Source organism: Procambarus clarkii, chromosome 60 (assembly GCF_040958095.1).
Source record: "Procambarus clarkii isolate CNS0578487 chromosome 60, FALCON_Pclarkii_2.0, whole genome shotgun sequence".
In the NCBI taxonomy this organism is placed as follows: domain Eukaryota; kingdom Metazoa; phylum Arthropoda; class Malacostraca; order Decapoda; family Cambaridae; genus Procambarus; species Procambarus clarkii.
Genome location: NC_091209.1, coordinates 13275512 through 13291179, shown reverse-complemented (window position 1 = coordinate 13291179; position 15668 = coordinate 13275512). Strand labels below are relative to the sequence as shown.

At 41.6% G+C, this 15668-nt stretch overlaps 1 protein-coding gene across 1 annotated transcript in view; it reads left to right on the top strand.

Moving 5' to 3' along the window:
• The window catches only part of LOC138353860 (uncharacterized), a 25471-nt gene extending 14165 nt beyond the window's left edge, over positions 1 to 11306 (top strand). Inside the window, exon 5 of the mRNA XM_069307290.1 lies at positions 7758 to 11306. Coding sequence (XP_069163391.1) covers positions 7758 to 7848 — 91 coding nt within the window. The 3' untranslated portion in view covers positions 7849 to 11306. The remainder of the gene's footprint in view (positions 1 to 7757) is intronic.
• The last annotated feature ends 4362 nt before the right edge of the window (positions 11307 to 15668 follow it).

Here is a 15668-nt window from a genome sequence, read left to right as displayed (position 1 = left end):
TGCCGCTACCATTTTCTAGTACGACAATTTTTCAGCTTAGGGAGAGTATACGTCAAAATGTGACGTTCTATTAGGAGGACGGGTTGCGCATTAATTTCAATTTTTTTTTTTTTTTTTTTTTTTTTTTTTGAGATATATACAAGAGTTGATACATTCTTGTACAGCCACTAGTACGCGTAGCGTTTCGGGCAGGTCCCTGGAATACGACCCCCTGCCGCGAAGAATCGTTGTTACAACCAAGTACACATTTTACTGTTGCGTTAAACAGAGGCTACAGTTAAGGAATTGCGCCCAGTAAATCCTCCCCGGCCAGGATACGAACCCATGACATAGCGCTCGCGGAACGCCAGGCGAGTGTCTTACCACTACACCACGGAGACTGTTACGCCCAGTTGGTGCGCCCAGTTCTATAAACTCTTGCCTGCAGTTTCAGTTATAATGTGAGGCCATTTATTGCCATGTCTGGAAGGTATTGTGTGGCGAATCAACCTTTTTTATCTCAGAAACATGATAGAACTTATGCTGCTATGGCTAGAAAAGTCTTGTTGAAACCCCCCTAAAAATCTACACAATGTACTATTGGAATTATAAAGAGTATAACAAAAACTAAAGTTTTGATTAAAAATAATACATTGTATTTTAATTTTGGAAGTACCAAACTTCCTTTAAATCCTGAACAAAAAAATCCTAGGCCATGAACCATCAACAAACATTGTTGCTATTTGAATTTCTTTGTGTTTCTAATAAAGATACAAACATAATCGCTATTTAACCTTACTTAATTTCCCAGTTCTGTTTGAAATAAATATAATTTTATACTGTAATGTTTTCAGGTTATATATGTCAGTTATTTGTAAGTTATTTAACAGGAATAATTATGTTAAACTAGTTTAACGTTTTCTGTTTTTGATGTCAGTAAGGTTAGTTCTATTTATTTCCAAATATTTGTTTTATTAATTAAGTTCTGTTATTAAATATATTTGTGTAATATTTTATGCGAATGAAGTTTTGTTAAAAAATGCAGCTTCCAACTCCAGTCCCGAGTCCCAAACCCACCTTGGCCCGCCATAAGCCCACTAACCCACCTCTCCTGACCCACCTCGGCCCGCCACAAGCCCACTAACCCACCTCGGCCCGCCACAAGCCCACTAACCCACCTCTCCTGACCCACCTCGGCCCGCCACAAGCCCACTAACCCACCTCTCCTGCCTGTAGGCGATCCATGCGAGCTGAACGAGGCGACATCGAACGGGAGACGTTATGCGAGGCGGAAAAGGTGCCGGGCGGCCACAGCAGCAGCGTGACTTCCTTGCACTCTGACCACTCCCTCTCCACCACGCCCTAGGCCAGCCCTATTTATCCGGGGCAGCCCTAACCTAACTCCTCCAGGGCTGCCCTTCACCACCGCTAGGTAGGCCCCCCAAGCTCTCGTATATGGTGCTGTCCTGCTGCTCCTTCCTTCCTGCTCTTGCCTGTGACCTGCCCTCATCCTCCACCTACCCTCTCATCCTTCACCTCCCCCCTCATCCTTCACCTTCCCCCTCATCCTTCACCTTCCCCCTGATCCTCCACCTTCTTCTCATTTTCTCAACCCAATCTACAGTTTAGACAGTAACTTTTGCAACAATGTGCACCATCATACGTATATTAATGTAATGGACAATTACATAGTATAATTTCGTACTATTCACTTTATATAGAGTCCGGAAAAAATGAAGCTAAAAAACAAATATTATATATATTCCTAGGCTTCATATAGCACATATATGTATTATATTAATCCTCAGATAGCGTATATTTGGCCTAGAATAGTTAGGTTGAGTTTTATTAGTAACATAAAGACATTTTCTGGCATGATCAGCTTCAATAGTACCAAATGATACTTTCTAATCGTCTATTACGTCACTGTATGTGTACAGTGGTCCACATCATTGCTATAAGTACTAATTAAACAGGCGGACGGGCTGCTTCCTAATATGTCGCACACACACACTTCCTTGTCTTTCTCTGTGTGTGTCCTCCTCCTTAGTTCCTATGTCTAGACACTTTGTTCATTCCCACCATGTCTTCATTATGATAGGACTGTGCTACAGTTGTCTACTACTTCTTTTGCCCTCAATACTGCGTCATTGCTTCTATGTCACGTCATTGTTTCTGTGCCACGTCATTGTTTCTATGCCACGTCATTGTTTCTGTGCCGCGTCATTGTTTCTATGCCACATCAATGCTATGAATCTGTGACGTCACACTCACATATTACCACCAGTTCTACAACATTATCCTGTGTATTACAGGCCCTGTGCTTTGCTATGCGCTTTTGTTCACCCCTTTTTTATATTAAATAGTGTGTATTCACCTAGTTGTGCTTGCGGGGGTTGAGCTCTGGCTCTTTGGTTCCGCCTCTCAACTGTCAATCAACTGGTGTACAGATTCCTGAGCCTACTGGGCTCTATCATATCTACACTTGAAACTGTGTATGGAGTCAGCCTCCACCACATCACTGCCTAATGCATTCCAGCTGTTAACTACTCTGACACTGAAAAAGTTCTTTCTAACGTCCCTGTGGCTCATGTGGATACTCAGTTTCCACCTGTGTCCCCTTGCTCGCATACCACCAGAGTTGAATAGTTTATCCTTTTCTACCTGGTCGATTCCCCTGAGGATTTTGTAGGTAGTGATCATTTCTTCCCTTACTCCTCTGTGTTCCAGTGTCGTGTGTGTGTGTGTGTGTGTGTGTGTGTGTGTGTGTGTGTGTGTGTGTGTGTGTGTGTGTGTGTGTGTGTGTGTGTGTAATTACCTAAGTGTAATTACCTAAGTGTAGTTACAGGATGAGAGCTACGCTCGTGGTGTCCCGTCTTCCCAGCACTCTTTGTCATATAACGCTTTGAAACTACTGACGGTCTTGGCCTCCACCACCTTCTCACTTAACTTGTTCCAACCGTCTACCACTCTATTTGCGAAGGTGAATTTTCTTATATTTCTTCGGCATCTGTGTTTAGCTAGTTTAAATCTATGACCTCTTGTTCTTGAAATTCCAGGTCTCAGGAAGTCTTCCCTGTCGATTTTATCAATTCCTGTTACTATTTTGTATGTAGTGATCATATCACCTCTTTTTCTTCTGTCTTCTAGTTTTGGCATATTTAATGCTTCTAACCTCTCCTCGTAGCTCTTGCCCTTCAGTTCTGGGAGCCACTTAGTAGCATGTCTTTGCACCTTTTCCAGTTTGTTGATGTGCTTCTTAAGATATGGGCACCACACAACAGCTGCATATTCTAGCTTTGGCCTAACAAAAGTCATGAACAATTTCTTTAGTATATCGCCATCCATGTATTTAAATGCAATTCTGAAGTTAGAAAGCATAGCATAGGCTCCTTGCACAATATTCTTTATGTGGTCCTCAGGTGATAGTTTTCTATCTAGAACCACTCCTAGATCTCTTTCTTTATCAGAATTCTTTAAAGATTTCTCACATAATATATAGGTTGTGTGGGGTCTATGTTCTCCTATTCCACATTCCATAACATGACATTTATTAACATTAAATTCCATTTGCCAAGTGGTGCTCAACCAAGTGGTGTGTGTGTGTGTGTGTGTGTGTGTGTGTGTGTGTGTGTGTGTGTGTGTGTGTGTGTGTGTGTGTGTGTGTGTGTGTGTGTGTGTGTGCGTGCGTGCGTGCGTGCGTGCGTGCGTGCGTGCGTGCGTGTGTGTGTATATTTGCTATTTGCGTCTGCAGAATCGATCTATTAGCTCTTGAACCCCGCCTTTCTAACAAATCTCTTTAGCTCTATTATATCTACTACATATATTTCACTCTCTCTCTCTGGAGTTCTGTTGAATGAGAGAGAAAATACACGGCTCGTGGGTTTTGTATACACTGTACAGGATTACACAAAGCTAGGCGGCGTCGAGGGCCAAAGAGCTAGAGCTCACCTCCCCAGACACTGACACACCTGAGCACTTACAGGCAAGTGTTCAGTTGTCATCACTTTCAACTCCGATATAGTGGAGCTCTGACTACCTCGACCACCCACAGAGCGGTGGCTCAGGTGTCAACAGAGCCGCTATATAGGGGTTTACAGGTAACATTATAGTGCTTTCTTAATAGTGCTTACAGGGCAATGTGGTCTAACTGTTTATGCCCCCCACTGTTATACCTGTTGTCTTATAACCGGTCTGTAGAAAGAATTCTTTGTCTGTCCCCGATATAGTAAAATTGTTAATACTTAACTTTCTGAACATTTCCTTTATCTTCCATTTCCTCTTCCCCCAGCAGGAAATCTAGAAATTAAGATGTACTGACCTGTAATACTTCAGTTAGGTATGAACATTTTGAATATGAATTGTATTATTTTTGTATGGATAATATTATCGAAGAAATTGTATTCCAAATATTAACCTGAATACACATCATTCCGCCGGCGCGCGTCACCAGGCTACTCTCCCAATATACGCGGGAAATTGCCCGCCATTCCCGGGGGGCGCTATGGAAATACAGCTAAAATTTAAGGCACAAAATTTCACATAATACTAGAACGGCGCAATTTGCAGGCAATGAAGAGGGTACAGTGACTGAGAATACAGTGACTGACTGGTACAGTCAGAGTACAGTGACTGAGGTTACAGTGAGGGTATAGTGACTGAGTTCATCAGAGACATTTATATTACCTATATATATATATATATATATATATATATATATATATATATATATATATATATATATATATATATATATATATACAGCCTGTAGTGTGTTGTATTTTTTTTTGAAAGCGGGAAAACCATTGACTCTATTTTTCAGCACTGTTTACAGAGTGACAAGGAAATTGAATAGAGTTGGCAACTGGTTTGTCCTAATCTTCAGAATCGGAAATCTTGGAATGTCCCTCTGAGTCATGTGTCCCTCGATACAATCCTTGATGAATCTGATACCTCATCTTAAGCCTTTTTCCCCTCTTGTACTGGTATCCTGAATGGATACCAGTCACACCCTACACAAGATGGTTCGTCAACGGATTTTAAAACCTATCTAACCTTACCCAAGCCTACCTAAAAAAAGTTCAAATTCAAATTAAAAAAATGTACACTAAACTAACCTAAACCTAATCCAACCGAGCCTAACGCCTAATACAACCTAACCTAACCTACATACGTGTTTGTCAGATCAACCCACAGGGTTATAAACCCTTGGAACCGCCTACCCGCCCAAGCCGTAAATGCCAAACACACTGCCAAATTTCACAATCCAGCTCGATAAAAAGACAAATGAGGGAACCTTTGACAAACCTCCGGCTTCCTGTCCTTGTCGAAGCCGCTAGGTGGCCCTCAGGTAAATTCGGAAATGCGCTCTGTCGAGGTGTCATGTGGGGGACCATTTTGTCACGCCTCTCCTGGACTGCTCTCTTACACAAGCAGTGATGTAAGATATTACACAGTTCTAGGGGTTTGGTGCCTGCGTTTGATAATTGTTTACTTATAACCGGTTGAGGCTATTTGCAATGACATAGATCTGCATAGAAGAAGGCCTGAGTGGGTATATGGGATTCAGTATTGATATAGGGTACAGGGTGAAGCATTCATACTGGGTACAGGGTGAAGCATTCATATTGGGTACAGGGTGAAGCATTCATACTGGATACAGGGAGAAGTATTCATATTGGGTACAGGGTGAATCATTCATATTGGGTACAGGGAGAAGTATTCATATTGGGTACAGAGTGAAGCATTCATACTGGGTACAGGGTGAAGCATTCATACTGGGTACAGGGAGAAGTATTCATATTGGGTACAGGGTGAAGCATTCATACTGGGTACAGGGTGAAGCATTCATACTGGGTACAGGGTGAAGCATTCATACTGGGTACAGGGTGAAGCATGCATACTGGGTACAGGGTGAAGCATTCATACTGGGTACAGGGTGAAGCATTCATACTGGGTACAGGGAAACTCAGTCAAAATGGGTAGAGCTTTCATATAATCAGTTAACTTCATGTTTTAATATCTTCTTGTGACAAACTTCCTTAGACGAGTCATATCTGGACATATAAGAGACAGACATACATGTAGAGGGAGACTGAGAGGAGAGATTGACCTCTAACAAGGAAGAGGAGGATAAAGACAGAAAATGACCTCCACAGCGCCGTGTCATAGTGGCGGATGTTCCTTGCTCTCACCACGCTAAGCCCTTTTTTACCCACTTGCATATCGATCTCTCGGCTCCCAGGAGAGTGAGAGAATGGGGAGAGAGATGAGAGAGAAAATAGGAAGAGCGAAGAGAGAGGATAGGAAGAGCGAAGGAGAAAAGAGAGAAAAGGGAGGGAATTAAAGATAAATTGGGGGAGAGCAGTGAGGGAATGAAGAAATGCAAGGAGATTAAAGGGAACAGCAGGGGTGGGAGAGAGAGGGTGGGTGTAGGGAGAGGGTGGGAGAGTGGGTGGAAAGAGAGGGTGGGAGAGGGTCGGGAGCAGGAGGAGGGAAGAGGGGAAGGGTGGGGGGTGAGAGGAGATATGACGTGACATAATCTACCCCCTCACATGTAAAGAGGAACTGTGATAAACTGAAAATGACAAGCAGGAAAAGAGAGAGAGAGAGAGAGAGAGAGAGAGAGAGAGAGAGAGAGAGAGAGAGAGAGAGAGAGAGAGAGAGAGAGAGAGAGAGAGAGAGAGAGAGAGAGAGAGAGAGAGGCTGGGATATGAGGACAAGGGGCTGGGATATGAGGACAAGGGGCTGGGATATAAGGACAAGGGACTGGGATATGAGGACAAGGGGGCTGGGATATTAGGACAAGGGGCTGGGATATAAGGACAAGGGACTGGGATATGAGGACAAGGAGCTGGGATATGAGGACAAGGGGCTGGGATATGAGGATAAGGACCTGGGATATGAGGACAACGGGCTGGGATATGAGAACAAGGAGCTGGGATATGAGGACAAGGGGCTGGGATATGAGGACAAGGGGGCTGGGATATAAGGACAAGGGACTGGGATATGAGGACAAGGGGGCTGGGATATGAGGACAAGGGGCTGGGATATGAGGACAAGGGGGCTGGGATATAAGGACAAGGGACTGGGATATGAGGACAAGGGGGGCTGGGATATGAGGACAAGGGGCTGGGATATGAGCACAAGGGGCTGGGATATGAGCACAAGGGGGCTGGGATATGAGCACAAGGGGCTGAGATATGAGGACAAGGGGCTGGGATATGAGGACAAGGGGCTGGGATATGAGGACAAGGGGCTGGGATATGAGGACAAGGGGCTGGGATATGAGGACAAGGGGCTGGGATATGAGGACAAGGGGTTGGGATAGGGTGGCGGGAAGAAACTGTGCCCAACCATTTAGACCATCGGATATCGAACGCCGACCCTACAAGAATCAAGGTCCTCGTCCTACCGATAGCACAGCTTTATTCTGTATGTTATTGTGCCACATTATCTGGTGGACGCGCAGTGCTGTCCGTGCAGTATAGTGCTCAGTTGTAAAGAGACCATAACCCACAGTACTTATGGTGCCTGACCTTGGAGTGTGTGCGAATTCTCTTCTGCCATATCTAATTTCTTGGAGTGTGGTTTTGACAATAGAAATTGGAATGGCTACGGCTAGTTGGACTTCATGCTTGGATACCACTAAGGCAAATCATTGGTAAAATCATTAATCCCAATAAGAGCTCGAGTCTGAATAATGGTAGAGCAAAAATTGAAGGTACAGTATTTGCAAATGTTTATTTTGGTTAATTCATTTTTTGTTCTTCCGCCAGCAATACTCCCGAAGAACCTCCCAGCTACGCCGTCAGCACCTCCCGTAGGCTGCCGCAGCACCTCGTCAAGCATGTTATCAGCCACCCATGACGCAGGCCCCCAGACTGCGGCGACCCCAGCAGCGTCTCCTCCGCTCACCACCGCTTGTCCTTCTCCAGCGGCCACGCCCGCTTCGCCTCACCAGACTATCCTGTGGAGAAGGAGGTCGTTGTCGACGTCCACTCCACCTTCTGGACTTCCAACGCCTCCGTGGACTCTGTGGTGGAGTGGCGTAGTTCACCGCCGCCCTCCAACCTTAGCTGAGAACTAGGTTTCTCACCTAAAAGCTAGGTTTCTCAACTTAAAACGTGATTTCTCGGCTAAGAACGGGGTTTCTCAACTGCGAGCGAGGTGAAGCTCATCGCGAGTCATTGCCCTTGCTAATGATCTAAGCTTTAAACAGCAACAAAACTACGCCTAAACATTTAGCAGCAACAAACAAACAAGCTTCACATCACTGTTGTATGGAACAAAACAAAACCCAACTGACCACACGAGTGAATCTCATCGAAAACTCGAACTGGGAAACAAATCAAACATAACACAGATATATATAATGAAGGGGTTGATGTTAGGTTCACTGCGCCCCGTGTATATGTATCTCAGGCCGCTAGTGTCACGGTATGAGGCAATAATGCTACATTAATTAACCTCATACTTGCGTTTTCCCCTCACAAAAGTACCTATAAACGTATATACGTAGCCTATGTAGAAGCCATCTTGAATTCAGCGCCATGACGCTTACTTAGGCTCTATTATCTCGTACCGTGAAAATATATCCGGCAGCTAATTCCACAGGCAGTGAACTTAACCACAGCGATAAACAACAGATCCAAACTAACCAAAATAGTATACAAGCAGAATACCAACAAAAAACAGCACATATAATTTCGACAGATAAATCTAACCCAACAGGAGCCCAGGGGCTGAGCACTAATACATTAAATGAAACAGATTCAACAAATCAAACCAAACACAGGACACATAAGACGAAAACAATACAACCAAGTAAACACATAAATGCGTCACAAAAATACTTATAATAACAGGAACGAAAGTAAAATAAAAAAAAAAAAGTGTTGGTCTGTCTTTTATTGAAGTATTGAAGGTTTAAGCTCGTATGTGTTTCTTCCCGTAACTCAAGTTTTGCTCGAGAAAGGGATTATTGGAAAGTTCGCTTTCAGCAACGGGGAACATTTCTGGACAAGACAATAAATTAAAAAAAAAATTGTTATTAACGTTATTTGCTGACTAGGCTACTTGTTCAATAATGTCTTTGTCGAACAAATCCTAATCTGTGTTATTTCGAAATCAAAACTGTATAACAGATGTTTTTCCGACTCACCTAACTGCTGGTTCTCTTGAAGATAAATATCAGGAAAGCACTGAATATCTATTATTGAGCTCCATGCACCCTGGCATGTTTGTTCGCTGGACTAGCGGTATTTAATACCGTCTGATTAATGCTTCTTTCCCACTCACCAATGTATATGTATATGACGCATTTCTTAATTTTAACTACTAAATTTATAAAATTTATCAAAACTAAATCAAATTTATCATATTTGAATTGAGTGTATAATTATGCTGAGGTTAGGTTAAGTGTTCAGGTTTTGTTGGTATTTAGGACTTTGTTAATAGCTCGAACATGAAACAAAGAACACAAGACAGTGCTTTTCTTTTGTCCAACCACTTGGGCTGGGACGGTAAAGCGACGGTCTCGTTTCATGCAGGTCGGCGTTCAATCCCCTACCGTCCAAGTGGTTGGGCACCATTCCTTTCCTCCGTCCCATCCCAAATCCTTATCCTGACCCCTTCCCAGTGCTATATAATCTTAATGGCTTGGCGCTTTCCCTTCCCTCTGTTGGTATTTATAAGCATTTACAGTACGTGGGTGAAGCATTAATGGAGATGCGAATCGAACATAGGAAGTGATCGAAGTGTTATTTGAGAAATGTTCGAACATAATCAGTTAAGTTGTGTATTGTTTTAACTCATAAACAGGGTTTAGGGGCGGGATTAACGAGAATTTAGCCAATATTTAGATGACTGGCCTGAAGAATTAAACGTAGGGACGATTGGAACATAATAATTGAGCGTAACACTTTAAGAAAAGCTCCAACTTAATCAGTTGTGAGTCATCTGTTGTTACCATTCATAAACTGGGATTTGGCGGCTGGACTGACGAGCAATTGGCCATTGTTTATAAGGACAGGCTGGTGTGAGAACATTATCAGGAGAAGTCTCATTATTGTACGGTTCTTGACCTAACAATATTCAAAAGCGTTTGCTGAATATATATTTTTTTTCTTTTTTAATAATAGAAATTCCGTGCTGTCCCCTCGCATGTACAGATTCCCAATTGTTTTTATAAATACGAATTAGTGATGTGGAACATATAAAGCGCTCGTTTATGTTGTAGTTCATTGAGAAGTTGATAGTGGTTGTTTATCGGTGTAGTGGAGGTCATTCCACCGCCGAGCATATCTGAGCAAACGGCGTTGATGTAACGTTGAATCTACATCGATAATTTTATGTTGATTTAACGTTACTCAGTCACAATTTGCTCGCTTGGTCGATCTTGACTAACTTGTGCTCGTAACCTGTTTTGTGTGAGTATATTTTGAATGTTGTGTAAATGCTTTAGAAATATTGACATACTCAAAATGTATTTGTTTTACTTCTAATTTTATGCAAATGTATTTGTTTTACTTCTTATTTTATGCAAATGATTTGTAATGAAGAGAGGTAAGTCTTGTATGTTAATATTATAACAGTATTCTTCTTTAAAATATAAAATGATAATAATATGAGTGAAGTAATTACTAAATCATGTCCAAAATCTGTTATCTTGGTATTACAGCCATCAGTTCAAGATCCACTCAGTTTGTATGCATTTGAGTTTGTTTGTCAAGCGTTCTAATATATCTAAAGGATATAGAATTACACCTATAAGTTTATATAAATTTAATATATATATAATATATATATATATATATATATATATATATATATATATATATATATATATATATATATATATATATATATATTGCAGCTGAGTTATATTGATTATTAGTTATTCTATAAAAGTAGAAATATGTACTATGTAAACCTTGTAATTAGAACGTATGTAGTATTTTTTTATAAATAAAACATTATTACCATTACTGTTATTAGTAAAGGTCACAAGGACTGCTTCCTCTCAAGACGGCACCTGACGGTTACAGCGTCAGCTGGTCTGTCTAAAGTATGGTTCCGACTGTTTCTTTTATCTCCTAGCTGTTTCTTCTGTCTCCAAACTGTCTATTGTATCTCCCAACTGCTTCTTCTATCATGTCTTTTTCTGTGTTGTGTAACGAATCTGTCGGTTATTGAATCATTGTAACGTTCAGACGTTTTTATTAATTCACAAAATAATGGGGTAATAATCTCTCTCTCTCTCTCTCTCTCTCTCTCTCTCTCTCTCTCTCTCTCTCTCTCTCTCTCTCTCTCTCTCTCTCTCTCTCTCTCTCTCTCTCTCTCTCTCGCTCTCACTCTCAGTATTAACTGCCCTCCAAAACCTTCAGTGTATAAATCCCGCCCGCATCTATAGTGTATAACTTCTGCATCTGATGCAAATAACCTTCATTTGCAAAATACATATAACGGAAAGAGTTGGATGTGATGTACGTAGACGGTAACGTGTGTAGACGAAATAAAAGTTTTCCATAATCCCCTTTAGAATGCCCAAAATATCAGAGCGTATATATTTAGGGTGAAGCGGACTCTTGAAATAGAAGCATTTTCATTGTTCCTCGTGTGGTGCCTGTGAGCACCCCTTGCAGCTGTAAAAGGCTTTTAGAGGTCAGGATTTGTATAACAGTCCAAGGCTTTAAAGGTGAAGAATATGTGTATTCTGTATTAAGTATCTTTATCTATAATATAACGTTGGTGCATGTTACACTTTTGATGGATTTATATGCAAAGAATTTTCTAACTAAAGACAATCCAGTAGATGGCCAGAGACAGTCTGCAGATCCCAAAATATATGTCAAGGAATATCAAATAGATTACGTCTGTAATTTAAAAGTTGATACGTTAGGTTTCCCAAACAATTGTACTCCAACAGAAAGTTTAAGACTAGGCTTCGGTGGAGAGCATTTTTTTTATGTTAAATAGACCTCATAATATTCTGAGTCCAAATATACTCGTGTACAACTATATATATATATATATATATATATATATATATATATATATATATATATATATATATATATATATATATATATTATTAAATATGACCGAAAAAGTAAGATTAATAATTCTAACACGAATTTTCTCAATCTTTCGTACATTATGCTTCACTGTTGGAGGTAAATCAAAAATCACTTCTCCAAAATTCATTTTTATTTCTAGTCTGACGCGACACGGGCGCGTTTCGTAAAACTTATTACATTTTCAAAGACTTCACAAATACACAACTGATTAGAACTTGCGTTTCCCTGATTTTATATCTACATTTGAGTGAGGTGGGAAGGGTGATGTGGCATTACATTTGAGTGAGGTGGGAAGGATGATGTGGCATTAACACAAGACAGAACACTAGAGGATATTAATAGGGTATTAAAAGTATCAACACAAGACAGAACACGAAACAATGGGTATTGAATAGAAGTGTTTGTAGAAAGCCTATTGGTCCATATTTCTTGATGCTTCTATATTGGAGCGGAGTCTTGAGGTGGGTAGAATATAGTTGTGCAATAATTGGCTGTTGATTGCTGGTGTTGACTTCTTGATGTGTAGTGCCTCGCAAACGTCAAGCCGCCTGCTGTCGCTGTATCTATCGATGATTTCTGTGTTGTTTACTAGGATTTCTCTGGCGATGGTTTGGTTATGGGAAGAGATTATATGTTCCTTAATGGAGCCCTGTTGTTTATGCATCGTTAAACGCCTAGAAAGAGATGTTGTTGTCTTGCCTATATACTGGGTTTTTTGGAGCTTACAGTCCCCAAGTGGGCATTTGAAGGCATAGACGACGTTAGTCTCTTTTAAAGCGTTCTGTTTCGTGTCTGGAGAGTTTCTCATGAGTAGGCTGGCCGTTTTTTCTGGTTTTATAGTAAATCGTCAGTTGTATCCTCTGATTTTTGTCTGTAGGGATAACGTTTCTATTAACAATATCTTTCAGGACCCTTTCCTCTGTTTTATGAGCTGTGGAAAAGAAGTTCCTGTAAAATAGTCTAATAGGGGGTATAGGTGTTGTGTTAGTTGTCTCTTCGGAGGTTGCATGGCTTTTCACTTTCCTTCTTATGATGTCTTCGATGAAACCATTGGAGAAGCCGTTATTGACTAGAACCTGCCTTACCCTACAGAGTTCTTCGTCGACTTGCTTCCATTCTGAGCTGTGGCTGAGAGCACGGTCGACGTATGCGTTAACAACACTCCTCTTGTACCTGTCAGGGCAGTCGCTGTTGGCATTTAGGCACATTCCTATGTTTGTTTCCTTTGTGTAGACTGCAGTGTGGAAACCTCCGCCCTTTTCCATGACTGTTACATCTAGAAAAGGCAGCTTCCCATCCTTTTCCGTCTCGTAAGTGAAACGCAGCACGGAACTCTGCTCAAATGCCTCCTTCAGCTCCTGCAGATGTCTGACATCAGGTACCTGTGTAAAAATGTCGTCAACATACCTGCAGTATATGGCCGGTTTCAAGTTCATGTCGACTAAGACTTTTTGCTCGATGGTACCCATGTAGAAGTTTGCAAACAGGACACCTAGGGGAGAACCCATGGCGACCCCATCTACTTGCTTATACATGTGCCCATCCGGGCTCAAGAAGGGTGCCTCTTTAGTACAAGCTTGGAGTAGTTTCCTCAGAATACTTTCTGGCATGTCAAGAGGAGTACAGGCTGGATCACGATACACTCTGTCGGCTATCATTCCGATTGTCTCGTCCACAGGTACATTGGTAAACAGCGATTCTACGTCCAACGAGGCTCTTATCCCTGTGGCCCGTGCGCCCCGCAGTAAGTCCACAAATTCCTTTGGAGACTTCAGGCTGAAGGCGCAAGGAACATAAGGAGTCAGCAGGCCGTTGAGTCGCTTCGCCAATCTGTACGTGGGTGTGGGTATCTGGCTAATGATTGGCCGAAGTGGGTTTCCAGGCTTGTGCGTCTTGACATTTCCATACGCATATCCAGGTTTATATTCCCCAATGATCTTTGGCAGGTGGAGTCCGGATTTCTTGGCGTTCACAGTTTCGATCAGTTTGTTGACCTTTGCTTTTAATTCGGCTGTAGTGTCCTTCGTTACCCTTTGGAACTTAGTTTGGTCAGAGAGTATGATGTTCATTTTCGCCAGATATTCGTCTTTTTTAAGAATGACATATATTGGCGACTTGTCACCTCTCCTGACAACTATCTCCTTGTTCTCACGAAGGCTTTTAGCTGCCGCTCTAAGCTCGGGGGACAGTATGGTGCTTCTGTAGTTGCCTCGATTCTTTCCTCCTTCTGCAATAAGTTCTGCTTGTAAGGTATCTTTGGTAGTGACCTTCTTTTGTGTCTCGAGGTCGAATATGTCGTCCAACAGAATTTCCAACTCCACTTTCCGGGCCATTTCACTCGGTCTGGACATAACATGACAGTTTATGCCCAGATTTAGGAGAGTGACTTGGTCCTCAGTGAGGTTAATTCCTGCAAGGTTCAGGAAGCCATCTCTTGGTCGTGGAATTGCCATAGGTCCTCCATATAATGTTGTTAGTTTCTTGATAATCCTTGTTTCAGTGCTGAGGTGATGTTGGTCTGTGAGGATGTCGAGGTGTTGTTCAATGCGGGTACGGATACTATGGTCGATGTTGCTATTTCTCCACTCGTTTGTAGCATGAAGTAGTTGCGTTTTGTTGTCTTTGATTTCATTCTCTGCCTTGTATATCTGATCACGAATCAGATCCTGGCGATATTTTATCGTGAAGGCTTGATTCCTTGCTGCTGGGTCGTGCACTTTAACATTAGTATATTTTGGTAGCAGTCTTTCCTGTAGACATATATTATTAAATATGACCGAAAAAGTAAGATTAATAATTCTAACACGAATTTTCTCAATCTTTCGTACATTATGCTTCACTGTTGGAGGTAAATCAAAAATCACTTCTCCAAAATTCATTTTTATTTCTAGTCTGACGCGACACGGGCGCGTTTCGTAAAACTTATTACATTTTCAAAGACTTCACAAATACACAACTGATTAGAACTTGCGTTTCCCTGATTTTATATCTACATTTGAGTGAGGTGGGAAGGGTGATGTGGCATTACATTTGAGTGAGGTGGGAAGGATGATGTGGCATTAACACAAGACAGAACACTAGAGGATATTAATAGGGTATTAAAAGTATGGTTTGGTTTCATCGAAGACATCATAAGAAGGAAAGTGAAAAGCCATGCAACCTCCGAAGAGACAACTAACACAACACCTATACCCCCTATTAGACTATTTTACAGGAACTTCTTTTCCACAGCTCATAAAACAGAGGAAAGGGTCCTGAAAGATATTGTTAATAGAAACGTTATCCCTACAGACAAAAATCAGAGGATACAACTGACGATTTACTATAAAACCAGAAAAACGGCCAGCCTACTCATGAGAAACTCTCCAGACACGAAACAGAACGCTTTAAAAGAGACTAACGTCGTCTATGCCTTCAAATGCCCACTTGGGGACTGTAAGCTCCAAAAAACCCAGTATATAGGCAAGACAACAACATCTCTTTCTAGGCGTTTAACGATGCATAAACAACAGGGCTCCATTAAGGAACATATAATCTCTTCCCATAACCAAACCATCGCCAGAGAAATCCTAGTAAACAACACAGAAATCATCGATAGATACAGCGACA